The sequence below is a fragment of the Aethalodelphis obliquidens genome, unplaced genomic scaffold (genome assembly GCF_003676395.1).
Source record: "Aethalodelphis obliquidens isolate GAN/ISIS:26980383/991018 unplaced genomic scaffold, ASM367639v1 scaffold4, whole genome shotgun sequence".
Classification (NCBI taxonomy): Eukaryota; Metazoa; Chordata; class Mammalia; order Artiodactyla; family Delphinidae; genus Aethalodelphis; species Aethalodelphis obliquidens.
Genome location: NW_020837948.1, coordinates 11626708 through 11651541, shown reverse-complemented (window position 1 = coordinate 11651541; position 24834 = coordinate 11626708). Strand labels below are relative to the sequence as shown.

The 24834-nt window shown below is 36.8% G+C and overlaps 1 protein-coding gene across 1 annotated transcript in view; it reads left to right on the top strand.

Moving 5' to 3' along the window:
* SLC12A2 (solute carrier family 12 member 2) overlaps nucleotides 1-24834 on the top strand; it is a 109041-nt gene that overhangs the window by 5177 nt on the left and 79030 nt on the right. Inside the window, exons 2-4 of the mRNA XM_027098712.1 lie at nucleotides 22929-23048; nucleotides 24268-24343; nucleotides 24650-24745. Of these exons, the coding sequence (XP_026954513.1) occupies nucleotides 22929-23048; nucleotides 24268-24343; nucleotides 24650-24745 (292 nt within the window). The remainder of the gene's footprint in view (nucleotides 1-22928; nucleotides 23049-24267; nucleotides 24344-24649; nucleotides 24746-24834) is intronic.

The following is a 24834-nucleotide window of genomic DNA, read 5'->3' as shown; positions in this document are numbered from 1 at the left end:
AGTATTTGATAGACAACTTCAACATGTATGATGGAAAGCATGATTATCAAATGTGGAAAAGTGTGTGGTGGAGAATCCATAATAGCTCCTACTGGATTTGAAGCAGTTTTAAAGTAGTTTGAAAAGAGTGCATTACCACTGCAGTTTTGTCCGTAGGCCAAGACTTGGAGCCTTTTGCTGGTGGTATGTCAAATCTTTGTACGTGGCCTCTCTATTTTAGCCTCTCTTATTAATAAAAAGGGAAAGGTCAAGGGAACAGCTGTATCAAGTGTCTTATGTTTCACTGAACTTGTTGGTTTTTTCATTTAATTCCTAAGAAATAAGTTCTTATACACATTTTACTCATGATAAAATGGGGTCATAAAAAGTGAAGAAATTGCTTAATGCCACTCTCACAGAAAGTGGTACAGCTGGCATTCACACCCAGGTTTTTCTTATTAATGCCAGGACATAGTAGCTCCTCTTTATTGTTGTTTCTTCTTTCTCCCTATCCCGTGGACCTGCTCTGAGATGGCAGGGACGTTGAGGGGGACATGTTGGGGGTTGCCAACATCACTCTTCTATCTTGACCTCCTGAGAGTAGAATGGTTACATAACTGAGAGAAAAGAGGAGGAATTCTTGTGGCAATGTAATTACTGACTAATATGACTGTCTCTTTCACTAGGATCTGAGCTGGTGTCTCATTCATCTCTAGACAGAGAATAGGTAGTTAATAAAGATTCGTTTATCGAATGTATCAGGGTGGGCAGTCCCTCCCACTTAACAGGGACTTTAAAACACTAAACAAGTGTAGCTGCTGCTCTAAATGCGCTGTGCTGAGCCGTGGACAAGAAATTCCACACACTACTAATCATGTCAGTACAGAGCTTGAGTCTTTGAAGGTCGCCCTGGGGGAACCAGAATGGGTCACATCCCTGGGGATAAGGAATAGAGTAGGTCCAGGAATGAGTAAAGGTGGGACCTTGATCAGAAATAGTTGTGCAGGGCACAAACTTGCACTGTTTCACAATTTTGCCAGGGGCCCCACCCTCTAAACCCATGCCACCAGAGCTGAAGTCTGGTTTACCTGTAAGACTGTACACATTCTCCAAGTATATACCAACTAACTGCCTGGGGAGAAGGAAAGATAAATTTGGGGATTTAAAATTTGGCAAAAAATCTATACACTGCTGTCGTAATCAGCGTCTTCTCTATGTGTGTTTGGGTTCATAGTCACATTCCCAATCTTGTTAGACCAGAATTTGAAGGACCAAAAGAGCATTTCTAGGTTCTTATGTATTTAGTGTGTTTGTTTTCACTAATTTTTAATTACATGTTTCATACGTGTTTGTAAAGTCTGTAGCACTAGTCACATTGGCTCCATGCTGAAGTGAAATGAATATGAATTTAGTTATTCAACAAATCTTGATTGAGCATCAATAATAGCCCTGTTCTGAGTGCTGGGGTTACAGCAGTGAGCACAACAGACTTGTGGAGCTTTCATTCTAGCAGTAGGAGAGAGTAAACAGATAGGTCAGTGTAACTGCCGAGAAGAAACCGAAAGGTGGATAGATGCTGATAGCTGGGGTGGTGTTATTCTGGGGGAGTTAGAGAAGCCCCCTCTGGTACATGAGCAGACACTAGACGGGAGTGAAAGATCAGCCCGTGAAAACACCTGAGGGGAAGAACACTAGGCGGAGGACGGCAAACACCAAGACCTTGAGATGGCAGTGTGCCTGGGGTATGCTTGGCATGACTGAGAAACAAGAGGGCCAGCAAGACTGGAGTGACTAGCAGGAGAGTCATAGGGGAGGAGGTTAGAGCAATAGTGAAAAGCAAACAGTGTAGAACTTGGTATATTGTGATGAAGACTTGGGGTTTTACCCTGAGTGAGGTAGGGAGTCATGGAGAGCTCTGAGCACAGACTTGACATGACCTGACTTACATTTTTAAAACATCACTCTCATGCTGTGTGGAGAGTATCCTGTAAGGGGGTAAGAGTGGAAGCTGGGAAACAAGTTAGAAGCCTACTGCAGTGTTTTAGTTAAGATGATGATGACTTTTATGAAGGTGATAGTGTTTGATACAATGACAGCTGTTTAGATGCTGGATATGTTTAAAAGGTGGAATTGTTGGGATTTGGTGACTGTTTGGATGGGGGGTTTTCCCCTGTTGAGAATGGAGTCGATATTTATGAAGAGGTGGGAGACTGGGAAGAGCAAGTTTTGGAGGTGGACTCTAAGAGTTGGGTTTCATTTCTACAAATTAGTTCTACAATGGGGCAAACACTTATAAAATTGCAGCTACTGGTTTGTGAAATAATAGAACCTAAGAAAATGGGTTTTAATTTGTAGTATAAAAATGTGCTTTTATGCTGCAAATTTCAGGTAAAACCATGAGAACCGGTAGTTTTTCAAATAGAGTATAAAGGGATGGGGAACTAGTGGGTTGACTCCACAAAGTGAGAGAGTGAGGAATGGACGAGGAAAACTACTTAAATACTGAAGTTAAAAATATATCAATGGTTTCCCATTAAATATGAAATTTATCATCTGCCATTGGATTTATGATTCTTCCATTTTTCACTAGAACCTGTAGTAGTACTTTCTTAAAGCTATTATGAAAAACTTGGAGCCCATGGAGGACTTGGGGATTTCTGATTAGAAGAAGGGGGAAGTCTGAAAGGCAAACATAGCTTAGTGGAATCTTGTCTCTCTGCAGAAGCTGATTGTGGCTGGTGTAGTCATAGTACCCTTGGGCTCAGAAATTTCTCTGCCTTAAATTTTCACTATGCTGTTCCTGAACACTGACAAATTAGCTATTCATCTAAAGTAAGAATACTAGAAACCTCTGGATGGTTCTTTGTTGGGTTGGTATGAATTGGTTCCTTCAATGATGTAGCTTCTAACAGAGTTTAGCGTGCGAGTCACTTTGGGGCTTTTTTGTGGGTAGGTGGCTTGGTAGAGCAGGCTTTATTATACTCCAGTGGAGGAAGACTTAAAGGACCTATGAGGACCCTGATATCTGCTGTAGCATGACTTTTACCCCATCGTTTCACCTAAATAGTTCTTTTTTAAAAAAATTTATTTATTTTTGGCTGCATTGGGTCTTCGTTGCTGTGCGCGGGCTTTCTCTAGTTGCAGAGATCGGGGGCTACGCTGTGGTGCGCGGGCTTCTCATTGCGGTGGCTTCCCTTGTTGTGGAGCACGGGCTCTAGAACGCAGGCTCAGTAGTTGTGGCACATGGGCTCAGTAGTTGTGGCTCACGGGCTCCAGAGCACAGGCTCAGTAGTTGTGGCGCACGGGCTTAGTTGCTCCGTGGCATGTGGGATCTTCCCGGACCAGGGCTTGAACCCATGTCCCCTGCATTGGCAGACGGATTCTTAACCACTGCACCACCAGGGAAGCCCCTCACCTAAATAGTTCTTATTAAAGTCACCAGTGACCTTCTCCATCCTTATCACCAATTCCAGCAAACGTTTTTTCTCAGCAGCATTCAGCCTTCCAGCAGCATTTGATATTCTTTTGAAGTCGTCTTGATACTTCCTTGGCTTCTGTAACATCACTCTCTCCTTTAGTTTTACTTCTTTCTCTCTGGCTCTTTCAGCCCAATGTCTTCTGCATTTTCCTTCGTCTCTAAACTGGCCATCCTCTAGGCTTGATTCTGGCTTTCCTTCTTCCTCTGCCGTCTTCTCTCTCTGTATATCCCCTGTCTATATCACCTGTAGGCTAATTGCTCCCCAAATTTTGTCTCGTACTAATACTACCTTTGTGAGTTCTGGGCATCCAGAGCCTGCTGGACGTTTTTGCTTCCTGCCTAAAGGACACCCCACACTCACAAACTTATGATTTTTCTTCCTCTACCTCTGAAAACAAAACCACCCAGGCCCTCTTCCTGTGTCTCTGTGAATGGTACCACCATTCATCATATTGCACAAGTGAGAAAACTGAGTGATCCTTGACACTTTTTCTCACCTCTCTACATCCAGTTCATCACCGAGTTCTTTGTATCACCTTTATTTCCTAAATATTATTTTCATCCTCACTGCTACCATCCTAGAGCAGTCTGCAGCATATCTTTCTCCAGTAGCCTTCTATGGTTTCCTCTATTCACTATGCCCTCCTATTACTATTGAGCCTGGAGTGATCTTTCTAAAACAAAATTGATCATGTTATTCCTTGGCTTAAAACTAGCCCTGCATTGTCTAGTTCTGGCCTGCCTCTTCTTTAGTGTTTCAATTTCTCAATGGCACAGTACTTCCTCTGGCCATAGTGCCTTTGTATGTAATACTATCCATGAATTCTTCCTCCCTTCTCCTCCATACCACACTGATAACTTTTCAGTCTTAATATTTCACTTCAATCTTTATTTCCTGAGAGAGGAAGCCTTTATCCTCCAGTCTAGGACAAACCTCTTTTCTCTTTGAGCCCTTATTTCAGTTAGTGGGAGTATGTTTGTTAAGATGGTTATTTGAGTAAACTTGAGTTGACTTCAAGTTCCATGAGGAGCAGACTCATGTCTGTGACTGTTTATCATTATGTCCCTACTACATGGCAGACCCTCAATCAATACACGTTGAATAATAGAACTATTCTTTATAAATTATTGTAGTACAGAAGAATCTTAAACTCTTTTGTGTACCTTATATTGTCATCTAGAATCTCTAAAGGACATTTGACAGGCAGATGGCCCCAGTTTGCACGTTTGGAATTTAAGACACAAAAGAACTAAATAACCTGTCCAAAATCATAAGACCCGTAACTGGCAGAGCCACGGTTGGAACTTGCAACAACCATTTTGACTCCCAGTTGATGTTAATTCCAATGTCCTACAGTTTAATACTATGTAAGTTCTTGCTATTTTGGTTTTTTTGTTGGTTTGTTTTTTGTTTTTAAATTCCCATGTCAGTTGTGTTTTAGTTCATTGAAGGTAAAGTAGAAAAGATTTGGACCCCTCAGTTTCACTGTATGGATAGATCTTTTCCCAATAAAAAAATATTTTTTAAAAAATTTAAGTATAAGAAAGTTTCTTATAAATGGAATCATAGTAAGTTTTGGTTTTTTTTAAAATTTCTTCTGCTTTTCTTATCTGTATCTCCCAAAAGTGTGATGTAAATGTTTAAATGTTCTAGTGTTGCACTTTTCAGTACTAGAACCACTAGTCACATTTGGCTGTTAAACTAAATTTTTTTATTTTTTTAATATTTATTTGTTTATTTATTTTTGGCTGTGTTGGGTGTTAGTTGCAGCACGCGGGATCTTTCATTGCAGCGTGCAGACTTCTCTCTAGTTGTGCGTGGGCTCCAGAGCACCGGCTCAGTAGTTGCGGTGCACGGGCTCCAGAGTGTGTAGGCTCTGTAGTTGAGGCACGCAGGCTCTCTAGTTGTGGTGCATGGGCCTAGTTGCCCTGCGGCATGTGGGATCTTAGTTCCCTGACCAGGGATTGAACCCATGTTCCCTGCATTGGAAGGCGGATTCTTAACCACTGGACCGCCAGGGAAGTCCCTAAACTAAGTATAAATTAAAGTTAAAAATGTGTTTACTTGAGCCAGATTTTAAGTGCTCGATACCCACATGTTGGCTAGTGGCTACCATTCTGGACAATGAAGATACAGAACATTTCCCTCATCACAGAGAAATCAGTTAGCCAGTGCTGTCAGGGGAAGTGATATTTAAAGGAACTTTTCCCTTCCCTCATTCCTCCTTTCTTGGATTTCTCCCTTCCTTTTCTTACATGTTAAATAGTCACCACTAGTTTAAAATTATTAAACAGTCAAATTTTCTCTAATTTTGCATGAGATCCTTCCTTAAATAAAGTTGTCTAAACATATTAGGCCCTCAATGAAATGTTTGTTGAATCAGTGGAATTTATCTCTTTCTGAGAATGGAGATCTGGGTCTTTAATATTGCAAAGGCTGTGAAGAATTTCTTAATGTTGTATAAAGTGTTAAGTTTCCAAAGCACTCTTAACTCATGTATCTGTATTTGATCTTCAAATCTATCTTTGGAGGAAATGGGTTTTCAGAAGGTCGTAGAGTAGCAGTCATATTTTGCAAGGTTGTGGTTTGCCTAAGCACTTAACTAATACTTGGTAAGGCTGCATCTCTTTGAAACTAGCTCTCTGTCTCCCTTTTCTTTTAGACTAGTGATTCCCAAATTTCTAAAAGAATTACCTGGAGAAAAATTACAGATTCCTCTCTCTCAAAGAGTATACATGCCATTTTAAAAAAGCTTTCCTGGTGATTCCCAGAGAGCCAGGTTTGAGAACCAATGTCCTAGACAGACTTTGGTTATCATTATGACAGTAGTACATAGTTGTGGGTTTTTTTGTTGCTTTGTTTGTTTGTTTTGATATGCTGATTGTCAGTTTGAAACATCCTACTATAGGAACCTATCAAAGATCTGGATTTAATCCTTAGATAACTGTATAATGAATTGTATAATGTTACCAATTATTCAACATCTGTCATGTTTCAGGAGCAGTCTGTAGTCTGTGCACAGTAATCTTCCAAACCAGTTAGTTTACAGATAGACAAACTCAGAGGCTAATAGCAACTTGCCTAAGTTTCACAGCCAGTGAGTGGTAGATGCTGGATTTAAACATAGACACGTTAGTGAAAGCTCACATGTGAGGTGCTAGGACAAATCCTGTAGGGAAGTCAGACACACAAGTACTAACTGGTAAGTCTGAATCCTGATGAGTTCACATGGAATAGTTGGAGTGAGATATTACCTCTCTTTTATAGAACCTAATGGTTTCAGACACAAATAATCAGGCTTTACTATTTTAGAAGTTAAGCTTTATGATAAATTATTCTTAGTACTGGCTTACCTGTAAGTTTCCAGAAATAATAGATTTGGCTTGTAGCACTTGAAAAATTATCGTCTCACCTATTTCAGTCTCAATTATTTGGCAGATTTGCTGATTAGAAACAAAGCTGATTCAGTAATTAAGCAAAGCAGCAACAATAACAACAAAAAGGCCTCATTTAAAAGGGTTCAGCACACCTGCACTTGGGGACTACATAGTTAAACTTTATAAACAGTTATAACAAATATGGCCTTCTGGTTTTCAGAACGAGGGCAGATTAGAAGGGAAAATGAACACTGGCAGAGGTGGATTCAAAGATGACCAGCATGTTATACAGATAGAAAATAAGAAAATCATAAAAAGCAGAAAATAGTAGTCTTAGAATAGCTCTTGAGTAAATGCAGAGACAGGACCTGAGTTTTGGTTGTCACAGTATCTCCGTCTAGCATAGTGCTGGCACAGAGTAACCATGGTGTTTTAAATCTCAATACAAAAAGAGTCAGCCAACTACACGTTTGGAAAATTTCAGTCTCATGTCATCCTAGAGTATCGCATTTTAAGAGGCTAAGTATTAGTCCTTTTCAGAACCAACACTTTAAAAATTTACTCCAAGGGTTTTGTTGTACTTTGTTTATTTAAAATGTTTGTTACCGTATCATTATGAAGAGAAGATAATATAGGAGGTTTGAAAAACAGAGAAAGTTAAAGACCTCAAATCCTTAACACTTTTACATTTTTATACATGTAAAAATTATGATTTTATATCCTACTCTTCCCACCTAGCATTAAATAACTAATCATAAGTAATCAGTTTCCTATGTCACCCATAGTAATCTTCTATTTAAGTGAATGTTTTTATGATAGTCTCATACATGTACCATATGATATGTGTACCATAACTTGCATTTTCTCTGCAGACTCTTTAGTTCATTTACATTTATTGTGATTTGGCTGTTATTAGGCATGGTATTTTGCTATTTGTTGGTTTTCATACCCGTTTTTGTTCCTCTAATCCTCTTTTCCTGCCATCTCCTATGCTAATCAGATATTTTTTAATATCCATTTTAATTCTATTTACTTTCTTGTTATATATCTCTTTGCATTATTTCAGTGGTTGTTCCACTTACAGAGAATATTGAATTTTTTCAGCTAAAATATAGGAACCTTAAAACAGAATACTTTTCTTAGTACTTTGGTCATCGTGTAAATTACAAACCCAGCAATACAGTTTGTACTTTTTGTTTTCAACAAAAGTCCTATGACTTTAAAAAAAAAAAAAGGAAAGAATGCTTATATGGTGTTTTATTTCCTTTTTTTTTTTTCCCCCATTTCTTCTTGTAGATCTGTGTTGCCATCTGATACTATTTCCCTTCCTTGAGTAGTTGTTGTAAGGGAGGTCAACTGGCAACAAAATTCTTTGTTTTTATTATCTGAAGATGTCTTTACTTCACTTTTGAAGGATAGTTTTGCTGGATGTCAGTTTCCTGGTTGCCAGAGTTTCTTCTTTCAGTGGTTTGAGTATGCACTTCCAGTGTCTTCTGCCCACCATTATTTCTGATAAGACAACCATTAATCATACCATTGCTCATCTGTATATGATACATTGGTTTTCTGTGGTTGCTTTCAAGATATATTCTTTACCTTTGGCTTTCAGGAATTTGTACATAGGGGCTTTTCTCTTTGTGTGGATCCTTTTTGGGTTTAAATTTCTTCTATCTGTAAGTTAATGGGTTTCACTGCTTCCTCCAGCCATTTCCACTCTGCTGTTGAATCCATCTAATGAATTTTTTATTTCAATTATTTTGATTTTCAGATTAAGAATCTCTAATTTTTAAAATATAGCTTCCATTTCTCTGTTGAGATTCCCTCTCTGTTACTCACTGATACCGTATTTACCTTTAATTTTTTAGTATGTTCATTATAGCTATTTTGAAGTCTTTGTCTCTCATATCTAACATCTGGGCCCACTTGGAGTTAATGTCTAATGACTTTTTTTCTTGATTATGGGTTATATTTTCCTGTTCAGTAATATTTGGGGGTAAAGACTAGACTTCTATGTAGATAACACATTGTAGCAACTTCGGGTAGTTGTTTTTTTCAGTATTCTGCTAAGGATTATTGTTTTTTGTTCTAACAGGTACTTAAGTTGCCTAGATTCAAACTGCACACTGAGTCCTCTATCCCCACTATGCAGTACCTGATATCTCTGTTGGGTCCTGTGTTTTCAGCTGCTGCTTTTTTAGCCTGTCTCTTTGGGTGTGTGTGTGTGTGTGTATGTGTGTATGTGTGTGGTGCAGATCCTCCCCTGTACCTGTGTGATTTAGTGGTCACCTGAGATTTGGGGCTTACCCTCGCTATCATTCTGTTTTTTTTTCCTAGAGATTCCCACTTAATTTCTAGTTCCTCTTTTGGCTCTTGGGCTCTCTTTTCTAATATTTCAAGCTAGGAAGGCTTCACTTTAAGCCATCCAAGTTGCACACACTTGGGGAAGTGCTCTCAGTTGAAAAAGAAAGCACACTCAGTGCAGCTGTATCTATCTAAGAGTATTTCCTTTCTGGTCTTTGCTTTTTTTCAATATGTCCTAGTTTTTTTCCCATACATAGATAGTTTAGCTGTCATTCAGGGGTTTAAATCTTGGCCTTTCCGCTTAATGCTTGTGTAACCTTCAGAAAAAGAACTTGTCACCTCAGATTCTCAGTTTCCTTCTATAGAAAATGGGAAAGATGATAATTCATAGTGAGAAATAGCACATATTCATGTGAGAAATACATGAACTATCAAGTGCATACCACGTGCTAAATGTAGTTTTTGTTATCGCGCGGTTCTCCATGTATATTGCTTTTCTAATACTTTACCCATTTAGGATATTGCTAAGTCATATATTTATATCTTTGACAACTTTTGGTTCTCCTTATTTTAAAAATAAAACAATTTGAAATGTAAATGACACAGTTATACCTTCCAGTATCACTTAATAATATAAGTTTTCTGGTAAGTTGAATTAAAATGTTTTTAAGCTATTTGTTGACATTAGCAAGTTGTGTGGGATTTGAAATAATGTATAAATTATGCTATGCATAATGCATTTTGTTGTAACTCAGTCTTGAACACGATGGGCTAGGTAGAGGACTGAATTCTTTGACTGCAATCAGCAGTTCTGACTTGGTTCATTGTAAAGTCACATGGTCACAGCATCCACTTTTATCTGTGGCACTTGAGTTTTGAGCTTTGCATTAATGCCACTGGATATTAATAGACCATTGTTAACCAGAGCAGATTGGATTCCTGTAAAACAATACTTTGTTTTGAGAGCATAGTCTGTATGGGGAGCATTACACTGAATACACCAATCACCGACAGCACGGATAGGAAATGTTGGTAGCTTTGGGGTGATATAATTGGCTAGTACTTAAAGAAAAAACGGTTAGAATAAGCCCAGCCACTTTGGCATCTAAATTTGCATATGTATGCGTCCATTTTTAGTTAGTGATTTGGCTTTGTTTCATAATATTAATTTAACACTTTAGCTTACTTTGGTATTAAGAAGATGCTATTAAACTATATGAGAAATATTTATCTAAAATATCTTGATGGATACTTTAGTTCAGAAGTTTGTTTTTAGGATTTAAATACCATTTTTTGGTGAACTTTAACTTTTTTGAAGTGTAATTTTGGTTTTTTTTTTTAAATCAATAATATGCTGCTTGTAAAGAAAGCAGTGAATTCTTTTATACTAACTGTGCCCTGAAATGAAGATTCCCCACTCCTCTGAGTGTCAGTAACAGTGATTTAATTTGCTTAAATAAAGCTAGGCCCACAAGTTATGCTTCTGTTCTCCTACTGTGCAATTTAATATTAACCCTAGCTAGTGTTGCTATGATGTGCTTATCAGTGCCACCAAAGAAAACAGCACAGGGAGGAAGCTTTCATTTATTAAACACATTTTTAGCACTAGAGAAGTTACAAAAGATTTCTAGTAGTGTGATCATTGGTCCTCAAAGCCAGGTTCTTCACACTATATCCTATTGACTTCTTGATGGTGTAGGTAATAAATCTTTTACCACCATTCAGAATGGAAATGCCACATTTCTATATATAGGTCAGTGTTTTTGTTTATTCTTCTAGAGGTAATCTTAAACTGCCAGTATTATAGGAAGCAGTGTAGTAGAGTCTAGATTAATAATGTTTTGCAGTACTTATTTTTGTGTATTTGTTCAACATCCAGTTATTTAAACTCACCCCATGGGCAGTTGAAATAATCACTTATTTGTTGTTTATAATAATAGCCAAAATTTATCAACCACTTACCCTGTTAATGTCAGACAATGTACCAAGCAGTTAATACATTTTGTTTTTTAATCTTTTAAAAGTCTTTTTATTTTATTTTTTTAGACATTTTGCCCATTGCTTTATTTATTTATTTATTTTTAAATTTTTATTTTATTTTTGGCTGTGTTGGGTCTTTGTTACTGCGTGGGCTTTCTCCAGTTGCAGCGAGCGGGGGCTACTCTTTGTTGCGGTGCGCAGGCTTCTCATTGCAGTGGCCTTTCTTGTTGTGGAGCTCGGGCTCTAGGCACACGGCTTCAGTAGTTGTGGCTTGTGGGCTCCAGAGCACAGGCTCAGTAGTTGTGGCTCATGGGCTTAGTTGCTGTGCAGCATGTGGGATCGTCCTGGACCAGGGCTCGAACCCGTGTCCCCTGTAGTGGCAGGCATATTCTTAACCACTGCGCCACCAGGGAAGCCCTAAAGGTCTTTTTAGAATGGTGGTATATAGCAGAGAAAAAAAATGTAAAGACTAAATGCATAACTTAATCAAGTGATCACCACCCAGATCAAGGAATAGAACATTGCTGGCACTCCAGAAACCCTCTGTGCACCCCATACTGATCTCCCTGTGCCAAAAGTAGCCACTGTCCTGACTTAATGGTGATCATTTATTTGGGTCTGGGTCTTGGTATTTTGTTTGTTTGTTTTTGTCACCTTTATGTATTCTGGAAGATCATTAGTCTAGTTTTGCCTGCTTTAAAACTATATGGAATCATACAGTGCTTTTTTATCTGTCATCTTTTGCTCACTGTTATGTTTGTGTGTATTTTTAATTCATTCATTTGTATTGCTAATTATCTTCCATTATATGAAATGCTACAATTCTGTAGTTGTGGATGTTTGAGACAGTTTCTGGTCCTTCGCAGTTTTTAGCAATGCTGATACGAACATTTTAATATAAGTGTCCTACTTCATTTAAGTGTTGTTTATCTATAGGGATATATCTAGGATTAGAATTGCTGGGTTAAAAGGTATGCATTTTTTTCAGCTTAAGAAGATAATGCCCAAACTTCTTTTCCAAAGTTGTGTACCAATTTATATTCCCACCAGCAGTGTATGAGAGTTTTTGTGTTCTATACAATCATGATATTTTCTCACTTTATCTTCTCAAACACTATGGGATAGGTAATATTATCTCCATTTTACAGATGTGGAAACTGAGGGCCAGAGGTGTTAAACAATTTGCCAGAGTTCACATAGCTAGTGATAGCAGAGCTAGATTTTGAACTTGGATCTGACTCAGGAGCAGACGCTTAAAATTTTACTTGTTACTATTTCAGGACATTATTTGGAAAACAAGGATTGCCCATAAAGACTCAATATTCATTCACTATGTCTTTGATTAAAAATGACAGGGAGAGGTCTGTACCCTTGTGGACCTTCCATTTTAATACACATTGAAGGAGTGGAGGTAGGTACATATATTACAAGAGCTGAGTAAATAAAAAAAATAATTACTGGGTGTGATATATGCTATGAAGAAGAAAAAAGGGGCACTGCTGAGAAGAAACTATATGTTGGGTGGTCTGGGAAGGAGGCTACACTTGAGCTAAGACCTAAAGTTTGAGAAGGAGCCAGCCATATTCAAAGTGTGTTAAAGACAGGGAATAGCAGGCAAAAAGTCCCCCAGGAGAAAATACTTTAAAATCAACATTTCAGCAATAAAGCAGTATTATATCAAATTAAATATTTGATAGAACTCTCAGAAATTTTCTAACTTACAGGATAGGATTTTGAAGGTGTATAAAAAACTTCAAGGAAAATTAATAGAAATAATAAAGTGGTGTATGACTGGAAAAATACAGAGACTTCTAAAACAGACTAATATTTACTTTTTCTTTAATCATGTCAAATCTTACTATGTGTGGTAATAAAACATTGATGACAAATCTCAAGGATTCTGTGTGGATAATTTTCTTTTTCAAGGCTTCCTGAAAGGGCATGGATGTGTAAGTGGACCCAGGGGTGAAGAGGTTGCAATGGTAAAGCATGTACGGGAAGAAGGAACCCAGTATGACCAAGAGCATTTGATCAGAAGGAGTTGCTAGCTTGCGCTGCTAATGTCGGTTTTTAATTGGAAAAAGAAAATTCTAGGTAACATAGAAACTGAACGATTTATTGGTCTAACTACCCTGTCTACCACCATAGCCTCCAAATAAGCTCCTAAAGTTAAATAACTCGTATAACTCTATTTAGGACACAGTTTCATATTAAACATTTTACGTGCCTTCCAGGTGGGTTATATCTGTACACTAGCAATTTTTTCTCCTCCGTAGGAGGTCTGATCCAGCTGTCTGTAACAGTCCTGTAGGGCAAAGAGTTTCGCATACACTGTAGACCCTGGGGGAATTTCTACAAAGAGCAAAGAAATTTTTAAAAATACCCTCTGGTGTCATACACAGCGCAGAACTTCTGCTGTCATTTTTATGAGAACTGTGTCAGAAATCCTTAGCTTCTGTAGGTTTGGAAGCAGAGGAAGGAGGGAAGGATGAAGCAAGGTAAAGAGCGAAAATAGCTGAGGAATTGGGAAGTTTGAGCAGGACAGTTTCTTAAGTTGGGCGATTTGTCTAATGTCTCCTTGTCCAAAATAGGTAACTTTAAATAATTCACCCTGGCTCCCTGTAATATGTGGAATTCTACCATTTAGAAGATTCTCTGCATTGCCACATTAATAGCTACACGGTTTGGAGTAAGTTAACCTGTCAAAAGACTGTTCCCACATTTGTTAAGTGGAGATTAGATCTGTCTCTCAAAGATGTGCCAGTTCAGGGAAATAGGGTGTGAAAGCATTTAGGGAAGTGTCTGGAACACAGTAGTATTTCAGTAAATGTTGGCTGTAATTAAAGGAAGCCGGAGAGATTATGAGGGTCTCCTATACTACGAATTCTTATTTTACCCCATGAGTAATGGATAGCCAAACCTAGATTATGTACAACTGTATTTTGTATGAAACTTTTGTTTCTTGACAGTAGAAAAACTACTATTTTGATGTATCTTGCAATATTACTTAGAACAAAAAATCTGGTGTATATCACAATAAACTTGAATTGGGTTGGATTCTATGCCAGGGTTCACCTTACCCCAAATATGCAAAACCAAATTATTGCCTAACCTATAAATCAATTCTTATCCAGAGTCAAACTCTTTAAAAGTCATGGAGAAAAAAAGTCATCCTTTTCCCTGTTATATTTTCCAAGTGTGTTTGTAGTTATAGGAAATAGTAAGAGAATTGCTCAGAAAAAGATGGAAGAGGCAGATTGTTACACTGCTAAATACGCTTTTCCATCTTGTTTTTCATTTAGTACAAATATTAATTGGGGAGAATTTAAAACTTCTGGAATGGATTATTGTTTCAGTTCTATTTATGTGTGATCACCCTTCATGTTGAACTTCTGACCTTTTTGGTAGTTGTAATTAACAGAAATTTTTAGCATTTAGATGATATGGTCTGCCAGAATAATTTGAAATCAGATAATTTGAATGAGGGTAGACAGTTCTGTATATTTAAAAATTTCTCTTATTTCTACCATAGCTACTACCCTGTACATAACATCTTCAAAATAAGTAGTTGTTAAATGCATGCAAAATTTTATAAGGTATATGTCTGCCCCCCACAATGTTGTTTTCCAGTTGAGGTAGTTTTTTTTTTTTTCTGTTGCTTAAGATTATTTGGTAAGGTTGATTTACTGTGTAAAAAAGTAACATCAGTTGTGATTGGGATCCAAATTTTATTTCATAGATCAAAATGCTAGGATGCAGTGTAGTTCCCTAGTCTTCATTTGGCAGGGTAAATGATTGTTTGATGCATATTTTGTGGCAGCCAGAAAATGATTAGCCAATACATATAATTTTGTTATATTGAAAAAATAAAGCCATCTCATATCCTATCTTTATTCCTTTGCAGCTTTCTTCATCTTCAATAATTTTAGCTTTTTTTTTTATGTAAACGAATACCTTATCTTACCCAATCCTCACATTAACTATGTAAGTTAATGTATTAGTTTAATAACCACTTTCCAGTTGCAGAGATAATGCTAATAGAAAATTTTGTTTCCCTATGGACTTCCCCGGTGCCTGCCAATGCAGGGGACACAGGTTCAAGCCCTGGTCCGGGAAGATCCCACATGCCACGGAGCAGCTGAGCCCGTGCGCCACAACTACTGAGCCTGCACTCAAGAGCCCACGAGCCACAAGTACTGAGCCTGCGTGCCTAGAGCCCGTGCTCCGCAACAAGAGAAGTCACCACAGTGAGAAGCCAGTGCACCACAACGAAGAGTAGCCCCTGCCCGCCACAACTAGAGAAAGCTCACACGCAGCAACAAAGACTCAACACAGCCAAAAAGAAAAAAAAAGAAAATAAAAAAAGAAAATTTTGTTTCTCTAAATAAATGAACCTTAACACAGAAGCATGGATTCATAATGGATCCATAAAACATGATCAAGATTTAATGCAAGATATATTTCAGAGATGCAGTGTGGGGACAAAAGGAGGAGGACCCTTAGTTGCAAGAGGAGTTAAGGGGTGCTCACTGGCATGGGTTTTGGTCCTCTGTATTAACATGGAGGACCTTTTTATAACATTCATAAAAAATGAATATATTTGGGTTTGAGCTTCCCAGCAGGTGCCGCAAGAGCAACACTGACTGGGCGCTGAGAGCATGTACAGCCTCAGGGAAAAGAAAATGCTGCCTTTGCTCTGATAGGGTCAACTGAGTGTGTAATCTTGTTCTTGTTGAGAAGTGGCTGGGCATTGAAAAGCCAGGCCATCTAGGAATAATTTTCCTACTAAGCCTTTTGAAGTGTGTAACTGTGAGTCACACTTTTACATTTCTAACATGGCACTGAAACTTAAATTGCTGTATTATAATCAAGCTGTATCAGTTGGCTTGATAGTCAAGCCCAAGAAACCTCAGCTGCTTTATGTGGCTGTAACACATTGATCTTTATTTACAGTCTTGAGACTCCAAGGAAATGGTACAGGTGGTCAGGGATTATTATCTCCATTTTACAGATTAGGAGACTGTCACAGAGAGGCTGTGACTTGAAAAGAAGCATCAACCGTTTTTTGTTTTTTTTTTTAAACTGGATTAAACAATTAATAGAGGCTTCTTGGTATAGTAGAAAATGCCCTGGATAGAAGATAGAAAACCTACCCATGATCTTTAGCCTCTACTATAAAAATATCAACTCTGGGAGGGCTGAAAAGTCCCTAGTGTGGTTCTTGATAAAACTGATTAATAAATATTTGTTTAATGAATGAGTGGAAGGATGTAGTTGTGGTTTATGCTCAGAAACTGCTTTTTGCAACTGTAGAATCTTCAGGTAACAGAAAAATATCAGAAGTTACTTTAAGGGACTGGTACATTTCCCTCTTCAAAAAGTGTCCATATTTGAGCACCCTTAAGTCTACCTGGAAACAATATTGTAGCAGCCATAGACCTAAAGAGATAGTTTGGTACAGCTTTGCTCAGTTGTTCTTTGAAACACCAGTAAGACAAAATAAAAACCCAAACATTTTCCCCTCCTTCCAAATTTTAAAAAAATTATGTAGGTTACTGTCTTTTGCCTACTATGGCCTGAAATTGCTGAGCTAAGATACTTTTGCCAAGTCTTTACCAGTTTAACTATAAAAAAGCGAATAAATTTGTATAAAAATGAATATATTTGGTAATAGGCTTTGCCAGAAATGTGTTTTATTCTAACTGTATTCAAAAGTTGCACTGTCTAGACAGTCTTGATTTTTCTTTGTACAATGATAAGCACCTTTATTCAACTTTGGACAAAACATGATCATAAATCATTCTGAGCACTGCACAATCATCTTTCATGGGTATTAACATCCTTGTCCAGTGATGTCGCAGAGACCATCTATACTGCCTTGTATACTTGAGATGAAAGTCTTGTGGACTTAGTAACTGGGATGTCTGAAGAAAGAAAATAACTGACATTTTAGTGTAATGTGTACCTAAAGCATTTATCAATGAAAAGTGTGTTGGTGTGCCCATGATGAGGATGTACACAGAAGACAATACTGCACTCTCGGTTACAGAGCCAGTGAAAGCAGTGTTAAGGTTTCTAATTGTAATTTTTTAAAAGCTTGGATAAGTATTTTTTCCTAAAGCTTTATTGTTCATCACTTTAAAAAATCTGTCTTCATCCTAGGTTGTCTCTAAAATACTGAAGAAAATTCTGGTGTTAGGGAAGAAACGATAGCTTGATTTTTTTAAGAATTTTTTTACTGAGAAATCATCAGTAAGCCTAGCCTTTGTGTTCAGTTGTATTTTTTTTTTAGGTCAAGCAGAGTGTGAGTTATGACCTTTGATATGTAAAGGGTAATTTAAATTAGTGAATTCAAAACAAGTTAATTTTTGGATATTGGAAACTGAAAAACTAAAATTTTAAGATGTGTATTGCAGAATAAATCTAAAATCAATTTACATTATAAAGGATTTTAATTATTAAGAATTTTTTTGATGGAAAGTTTTTTTTTAATTTTATTTAAGAAATTTTTATATTGGAGCATAGTTGATTAACAATGTTGTGTTAGTTTCAGGCATATAGCACAGTGATCCAGTTATACATGTATCTATTCTTTTCAAATTCGTTTCCCATTTATGTTACTACAGAATATTGAGCTGTGTTCCTTGTGCTATACAGTAGGTCCTTGTTGGTTATCTGTTTTAAATATAGCAGGGTGTACAAGTCACTCCCACACTTCCAATCCATCCCTCCCCCCTCCCCTTCCCCCCACCCCCATGGGTAACCATAAGTTTGTTCTCTAAATCTGTGAGTCTAGAACATACTATCTTTCTGATCAGATACCTTTTTTGATATTTAAGTGTCCACTGAAACCTTTAAGAATTAAAAACTAATCCAAAAAAGAGAAACTGTTTCCCTCTCCTTTTCATTTAGAGGAAAGTTGTTTGTAGTACACTGACAATTTCTTTTTTCTTATTTGGTAAGAATTGGAGTAGTAAAAGTAATGAACTATAAAAGTGGCAACATCAGTATTTTACACACAGGGCTGATATTGAGAGGGGAGGTCTGATCTGGAAAAGTATGGGAGCCGTCACTTATTACTTATCACATACAGATGGTGTTTAAAGCTACAGGTCTGGTGAGATGACCATAGGAGAAACAGACTGAAAAAAAGAGATGGGTCTAAGACCAAGTATTGAAAGGACTCTTACCATTTAACTGCTGGGTGGAAGAGGCTAAGAGAGTGTGGTATTTCAAAAGAAGTTTGAAGAAAGAGGGAGTTGTCAACAGTATCATGAGCTGTTTCAAAAGTCCTTTGAGACAGGGACTAAAAACTGTACATTAGATTTATTAGATTTGGTAGCAGAGAAGTCCTTGGATGTCTTAAAACTATTCCAGTGTTGTGGCATGGTGAAGCCAGGTTGGTGTGCATTGATGAACGTGGGGTAGTATTTCAGCACGTTTGGCTGGACATTTGGAGGTGGGGTGTGTGGTGTGCAGCAAAAAGATAACTATGGTTAGAGGACAAAGAATGATCAAGTTGAGGTAGAAATTTGAATATACAAGGGAGAGTATCCACAGTGCAGAAATTCTCCTTTTCTCTACTCCCTGCAAAGAAATAAATGACCATGGAAACCAGAGTTCCCTTTCATTCTTATGTTTTCTGTATTCTCAGAAAAATGCTCAGCTACTCAGGTTTTCTTTCCCAAAGTTTCTCTTTTCATTCTTTTTCCATAGCTTCACCCACTAGCTCTTTATCCCTGGCCCCTCTCCTAATTTCCAGTCATGAATTTTTTAACAGCCTGGTGGAACTCTGTGTTTCATGGCTCCTCAAATTAAGAAATCCTTCCAGTTACTGAGGGTCTACCTCTCTGTGTTTTCCATTGTTTCCTCTGTCTCTTCCTCTCTTCCCCACTCTTGTTCTCATGCCCAGTCTTTTTTTTTTTTTTTAATTTATTTTTGGCTGCTTTGGGTCTTTGTTGCTGTGCACGGGCTTTCTCTAGTTGCGGCGAGCGAGGGCTACTCTTCGTTGCAGTGCACGGGCTTCTCATTGTGGTGGCTTCTCTTGTTGCGGATCCTGGGCTCTACGCGCGTGGGCTTCAGTAGTTGTGGCTCATGAGCCTTTAGAGTGCAGGCTAAGTAGTTGTGGTGCATGGGCTTAGTTGCTCCGCGGCATGTGGGATCTTCCCGTACCAGGGCTCGAACCCGTGTCCCCTGCATTGGCAGGCTGATTCTTAACTACTGCACCACCAGCGAAGTCCCTCATGCCCAGTCTTAATCCTTGCTTTGTAGACTCAGATTTACAGTGCTACTTTTTGAAAGATAATTTCCCCAAATAAATTTAAATTAGTTTGTTCCACCTCATTTAATACGGTGTTATCCAAAAAATCATGTTGTTATTTTTGACATTGTATTCATTATGTGAAAAACAGTAAAAAACACAAACCCTTCATTTCTCTGAAAATGGTAGGTAGATTGAAGATTTTATTTATGTACTTTTCTATCAGTATAATTTATAGTTCATAATTGTATATGTGAAATTTTCCTGGTAATAAGATTTATATACAATATTTTGTGTGTGTGTGTGTAGATAAAACGCCATACTCAACAATTTCCTTATTTCTCTGAAACTAATGTATTTATAGAAACAAAATGTATTCTACCTTGGTTTCCTGTTATTTCAGGAAATAAATATAAACCCAATTTTATTTAACTTAAATCTGTTGATTGAAATATAAAAAATAACATACTCAATTCATTTTAATTTTTGAATTGTATTTTAAAGATTAATAACACTTTTTAAAATAGAGCTATTGGAACATGATAAGGAAGTTAAACTTAAATTTTATTTGGATTCATTTTTGTTTTAAAATATGTTATACATGCAGAAAAATCTTACGGTGTTTTTTGAATATAGTTGTTCATAGTATTGTGGAAACCGGTATAATTATTGCTAGATCTTCAATTTTCAGGTGGAATTCTAATAAATACAGCAAAAATATTAAGACGCCTGCCTGCTTCTGAATTATTAAAAAGACATGCACATCAGAATTTAGCCTTGGAGAAAGTAGCCTATTAAGTACACACATCTTTAGTTTTCTTTTAATAGAGATGGGAATAGAAATATCTCTCTGTGTATAATTATAGGCATTGTATTTTCTTGTGTATTATTATAGGCATTATATTTTCCTGTAATACTTGCAGGTTATATAATATTTTATGTTATTTTATAACTGAAGAGCACCAAATATCCTAGAGTGAAATCTAAGGAACTTCTGTCTACTTTAAAGTTGATTGAGTTAATAGGCAAACATTTTTGTTCTGGCTTTATTTGAATAATTGAACAGTTGAGCCATCAATTCTCTTTTTTTTCTTTTTTGGGGGCAGCGTTGGGGGAATTCATCAGTGATGTCCTACTGTATAGAACATAAACAACAGTGGACGTAAAGCCAAAGTGGGTTGCTGAGCTACACAGGCCCCGATTACATTTTTTCCTGTTTGTACGTATTTCTCACACGTTTAACTATTACTGGTTTCCATGTTTATACCAAATTCTAAGCACGAAAGAGGGATAAAAATAGACACATGGACTAAAATGAGGAGTGACAGTCTGCAGACTGATACAAAAGAAGAGGTGGGAAAGACAACCAGAAATAGTCATTGCAAAAAGTATTTCATGGCCCAGAAATTCTTCTAGGTATATACCCAAGGTAAATGAAGAACACATGTCTACACAAAAACTTGTGCACAGATATTCACGGCAGCATTATTCATAATAGCTAAAATGTAGAATAGGCCCAAATGTTCATCAGCTGATGAACAGATTTTAAAATGGGGTATATCCATACAACAGAATATTATTTGGCAATAAAAAAGAGTGATATGTACTATAACGTGGATGAACCTTGAAAATGTTATGCTAAGGAAAAGAAGCCGCACACAAAGGCCACATGTGTATGATTGCATTATTCCGTTTATATGAAATATCAGAAGAGCAAATCCATAGAGATAGAAAGTCAGTAAGTAACTGCCAGGAGCTTCAGAAAAGGGGAAATGGAGAGTGACTGCTCACGGGTGTGGAGCTTCTTTTAGGATGATGGAAATGTTCTAAAATTGACTGTGGTGATAATTGTACAACTTTGTGAATATACTAAAAATCATTGAAATATGCACTTTAAATGGGTGAGTATGTGAATAAGAGCTCAGTAAGGCGGTTTTAAAAAGTATAGAAGATTGGGGTGATTACAGAATTTTTATGAAGTGTCTTATATGCCATAAGCCTGGGGCATCCTTTTTAAAGTACAATAATCATTTGATACAGTAGACAGTAGTTATGAAACTGTGCTGTAAGGGAAATTATGATGATTTATTTCTCTTAGGATCTGTTTTTAAAAGTTTGTGAGCTATCAGAATTAGTCAACATTAAAGTTCATTTTTAAGTTCTTAGTAATCTTAAAATGAGTTATTTTCCATGTATTTCATGTAGTTGAAGTTATAGCTATGTCTTTTAGCGTAAACGTGGAGATTAGTTTAAAATTTGATTATTTAAAAGAGCCTTGGTAAAATAATTTCAAAAAAAATATACTTAAAGAAATTACTGCATCTAACTTATTATACTGTTTCTTCTTTTGCTTAAAAATCTCAGAATTTGCAGTAGGTACATTATAAAAATATGGAATATAAGAGCTGATCTAGGTTGATAGCACTTTGAAAGGCCATATAGCAATAATGCATTAAGGGAATTAAATGAGTCTACTTGGTTAACAGAAGTCAAAGAGAAAAAGGAAGTTTGGATTATTACATAGTTTTTTCTCTGTTGTAACACAGAACTTGCTGCAGCTCATTTCTATGAAAAAAATTATATTCAGAATTCAGTAGAGGGTATAACCACTGAAAATGATTTCTTAAAAAAGTATTGTAGGAAATCTAGATCACAGTGTTCAGGATTAAATGATAATTAATTTAGTTGGCTCTTTTTCATTTAAAGACTGAATGTTTGAAATATAGCTGTACTTTGTTCCCTGCTGTTGAGATATGGGTAGAGGAAGAACTATGGGGCTAGTGTTAGGGACAGGATTCTAGATCTAGAACATTTTCTATTTCCCAACACCCTTCCACCCTTCATGATCTGTTTAAGGCACTGCCACTGGTTTGGAAGTTTGTCATGTGCCTTGGGTGTGTTGGGACTGAACAAAAGTTGAGAGCCATGGAGAGAAGGAAAGAGAGAATATAAAGAAGAAAAACTAAGAATTATAGAATCAGACATGAAACATAAAAGCCTTAGAAGGAAACACTAGTGAAAATGCATTGTGTCAACCAGTTCACGTCTGAATCTGAGAAAAATTAGAAAGGAGAGAATGAAGAGTGCTGAGTGACTGAACTCAGGAGTGAGTAAAGGCAGGAGTTAGGGGTGAATCTTGGGATCCACGGAGTCCCGCTGTCAGAGACTATAAAGGGAAAACTGTTCACTGGTGACGAAGAGGAGTTTTATATTGTTAACACTGAAAGTCCAGATAGGGGAAGGGTGACATCCAGGCAATATAAAGTTGTGGCTGGAGAGACAAGGTCTGAATTGACTGACCTGGTTAGCCTATACTTAGCAAATAGTATTCTTTGTGTTCTCCAGATACCACCAAAATGTAATTAAAAGTTTAAATTATTAAAATGGGTTTCATGATAATTAAATTTTTAAAACTCAGTCCTTAGGTAAAATATTCAGAAACCCTTGATTCTTGTAAATACACTAAGTGTATTTAGTGATGTTTGTTTTTATCAGGTGATTTTAAATTTTAAATAATTCTTAAGCATAATTCACATTTCCTCTTATAACCAGGAACCTTTTGAGGATGGCTTTGCAAACGGGGAAGAAAGTACACCAACCCGAGAGGCTGTGGTCACATATACCGCGGAAAGTAAAGGAGTTGTGAAGTTTGGCTGGATCAAGGGTGTGCTAGTATGTACCTATAGACTTAATTTTAGAGTTACACATTTCTGTTTATTATACAATCTTCCTAATGTCATCATTCTCGAGATAATGCTTTCTCTTTTTTAAACGGTTTTATCTGATTGTTATGGAGGACCAAATGAATACTTGCACCTCCTTTCCTTGTGGGTATTAAATTCAGTGAAGTAAATATATTTATTAATTTAATCAAATTATATTTGATTACTTCTAAGTTATATTTTATAACCTCTTCTGAATCTCACATATTGTCACTTTTCAAAAATTAAGTATGAAGCTATTAAATTGATGAGAGCAACGCAATCAAGAAAGCTGGGCAGGTAATATAGCTGAAATGTGCCTGCTTCCTTTCCTGCTACTGTATTGTCTTTTGAAGAGAAATGTATAGATGTTAACAAGCAACAGAATAAAGGAGACATAAGTGTTGAGATCACTTCAGTAGACAGGTTTAGGTGATTAAGGTTCAGATTTACTTTCTTTTTCTGTGTTTGAATAGGCACTAAGGATCTGACTGGAGTAGAGAGTCTCATTGGGACTTTGGAAGCACTAATATAGAGTTGTATTGACATTTAGGGGAGAAGTAGAGGGAAAAATACCAGTTCTAGTAGTGATTTTATTGTCTAATCAGTAGAGTGTATTTTAAGCTCTGAGTTGTGTTGTTTGCCTATTCTTAGATTTTACTATTTTGGAAGGCTGTATTCTATGTACGAGCATAATAAATAAAAGTAAAAATAAATTGAGGATGCTGTCTTACAAAGAGTAGGTTTTCGAAAGATGTGTGAACAGTTGGCATTTTGTGTTGACAGATATTACATAATACTTAAATCCGCTGTAGAAATCATGAAGTGAAGACGTTATAAAAGAATAAGTAAAAAACTGACTTGCATTGATAAGGGGGAACATAAACTCCTTTTTTTAGGGCTGAAGTCTTAAAATATTCCTTGTGCCTTTCTTGTTCTTTTGCTTCTGCTTCAGATAAATGTGTGTGTATAAAGTACATACACACACATATACTTGTATATTACATTATACTTTAATTAGCTCACATTTAAGCTCTCAATAAAGCTCTTTAAAAAAAACTTTAAGGGTGGGATAAGAGATTTGAAAGGACCTTCTATAGTTTAAAACGTATGTTATCCTACTATTGGCTAGTTTAGCATTTACTGTGTATTTAATTACTTTTCATCTGTGACTTGGCCTCTTTTTCTAGGTACGATGTATGTTAAACATTTGGGGAGTAATGCTCTTTATTAGATTGTCATGGATTGTGGGTCAAGCTGGAATAGGTAAGTGAAGTGACATACTGCTTGATTCATTTGAGAATGAATAGGGAAAGGGCTGTGTGCATGTGTAGTCTGAACCTCATAAAATTCAAGCAGTTGGAATCATTCTACATTATGTTCTCCTTTGTATCAGACTGTTGTCTTAATGTCACTTTTTTCATAATTCTGATTTGATCTAATATGAGATAAAAGTAAGATAATTTATAGGTTGTAATGTAAATTCAGTATACTTAGACTAACCAGTTCTAGATGTGGCAGGTTTAAATGAGAGTGTAAGTATTCTCAAGTCTCTTTTCTTTTTCGCTAAAGGTCTGTCAGTCCTTGTAATAATAATGGCCACTGTTGTGACAACTATCACAGGATTGTCTACTTCGGCAATAGCTACTAATGGATTTGTACGAGGAGGTAAATTCAGTCTTTTTACATCATCAGCATTGGATTACTGACACTAAATAAATTGAGATTTTAAAATATCTCTAGTTATTTTTTACCTT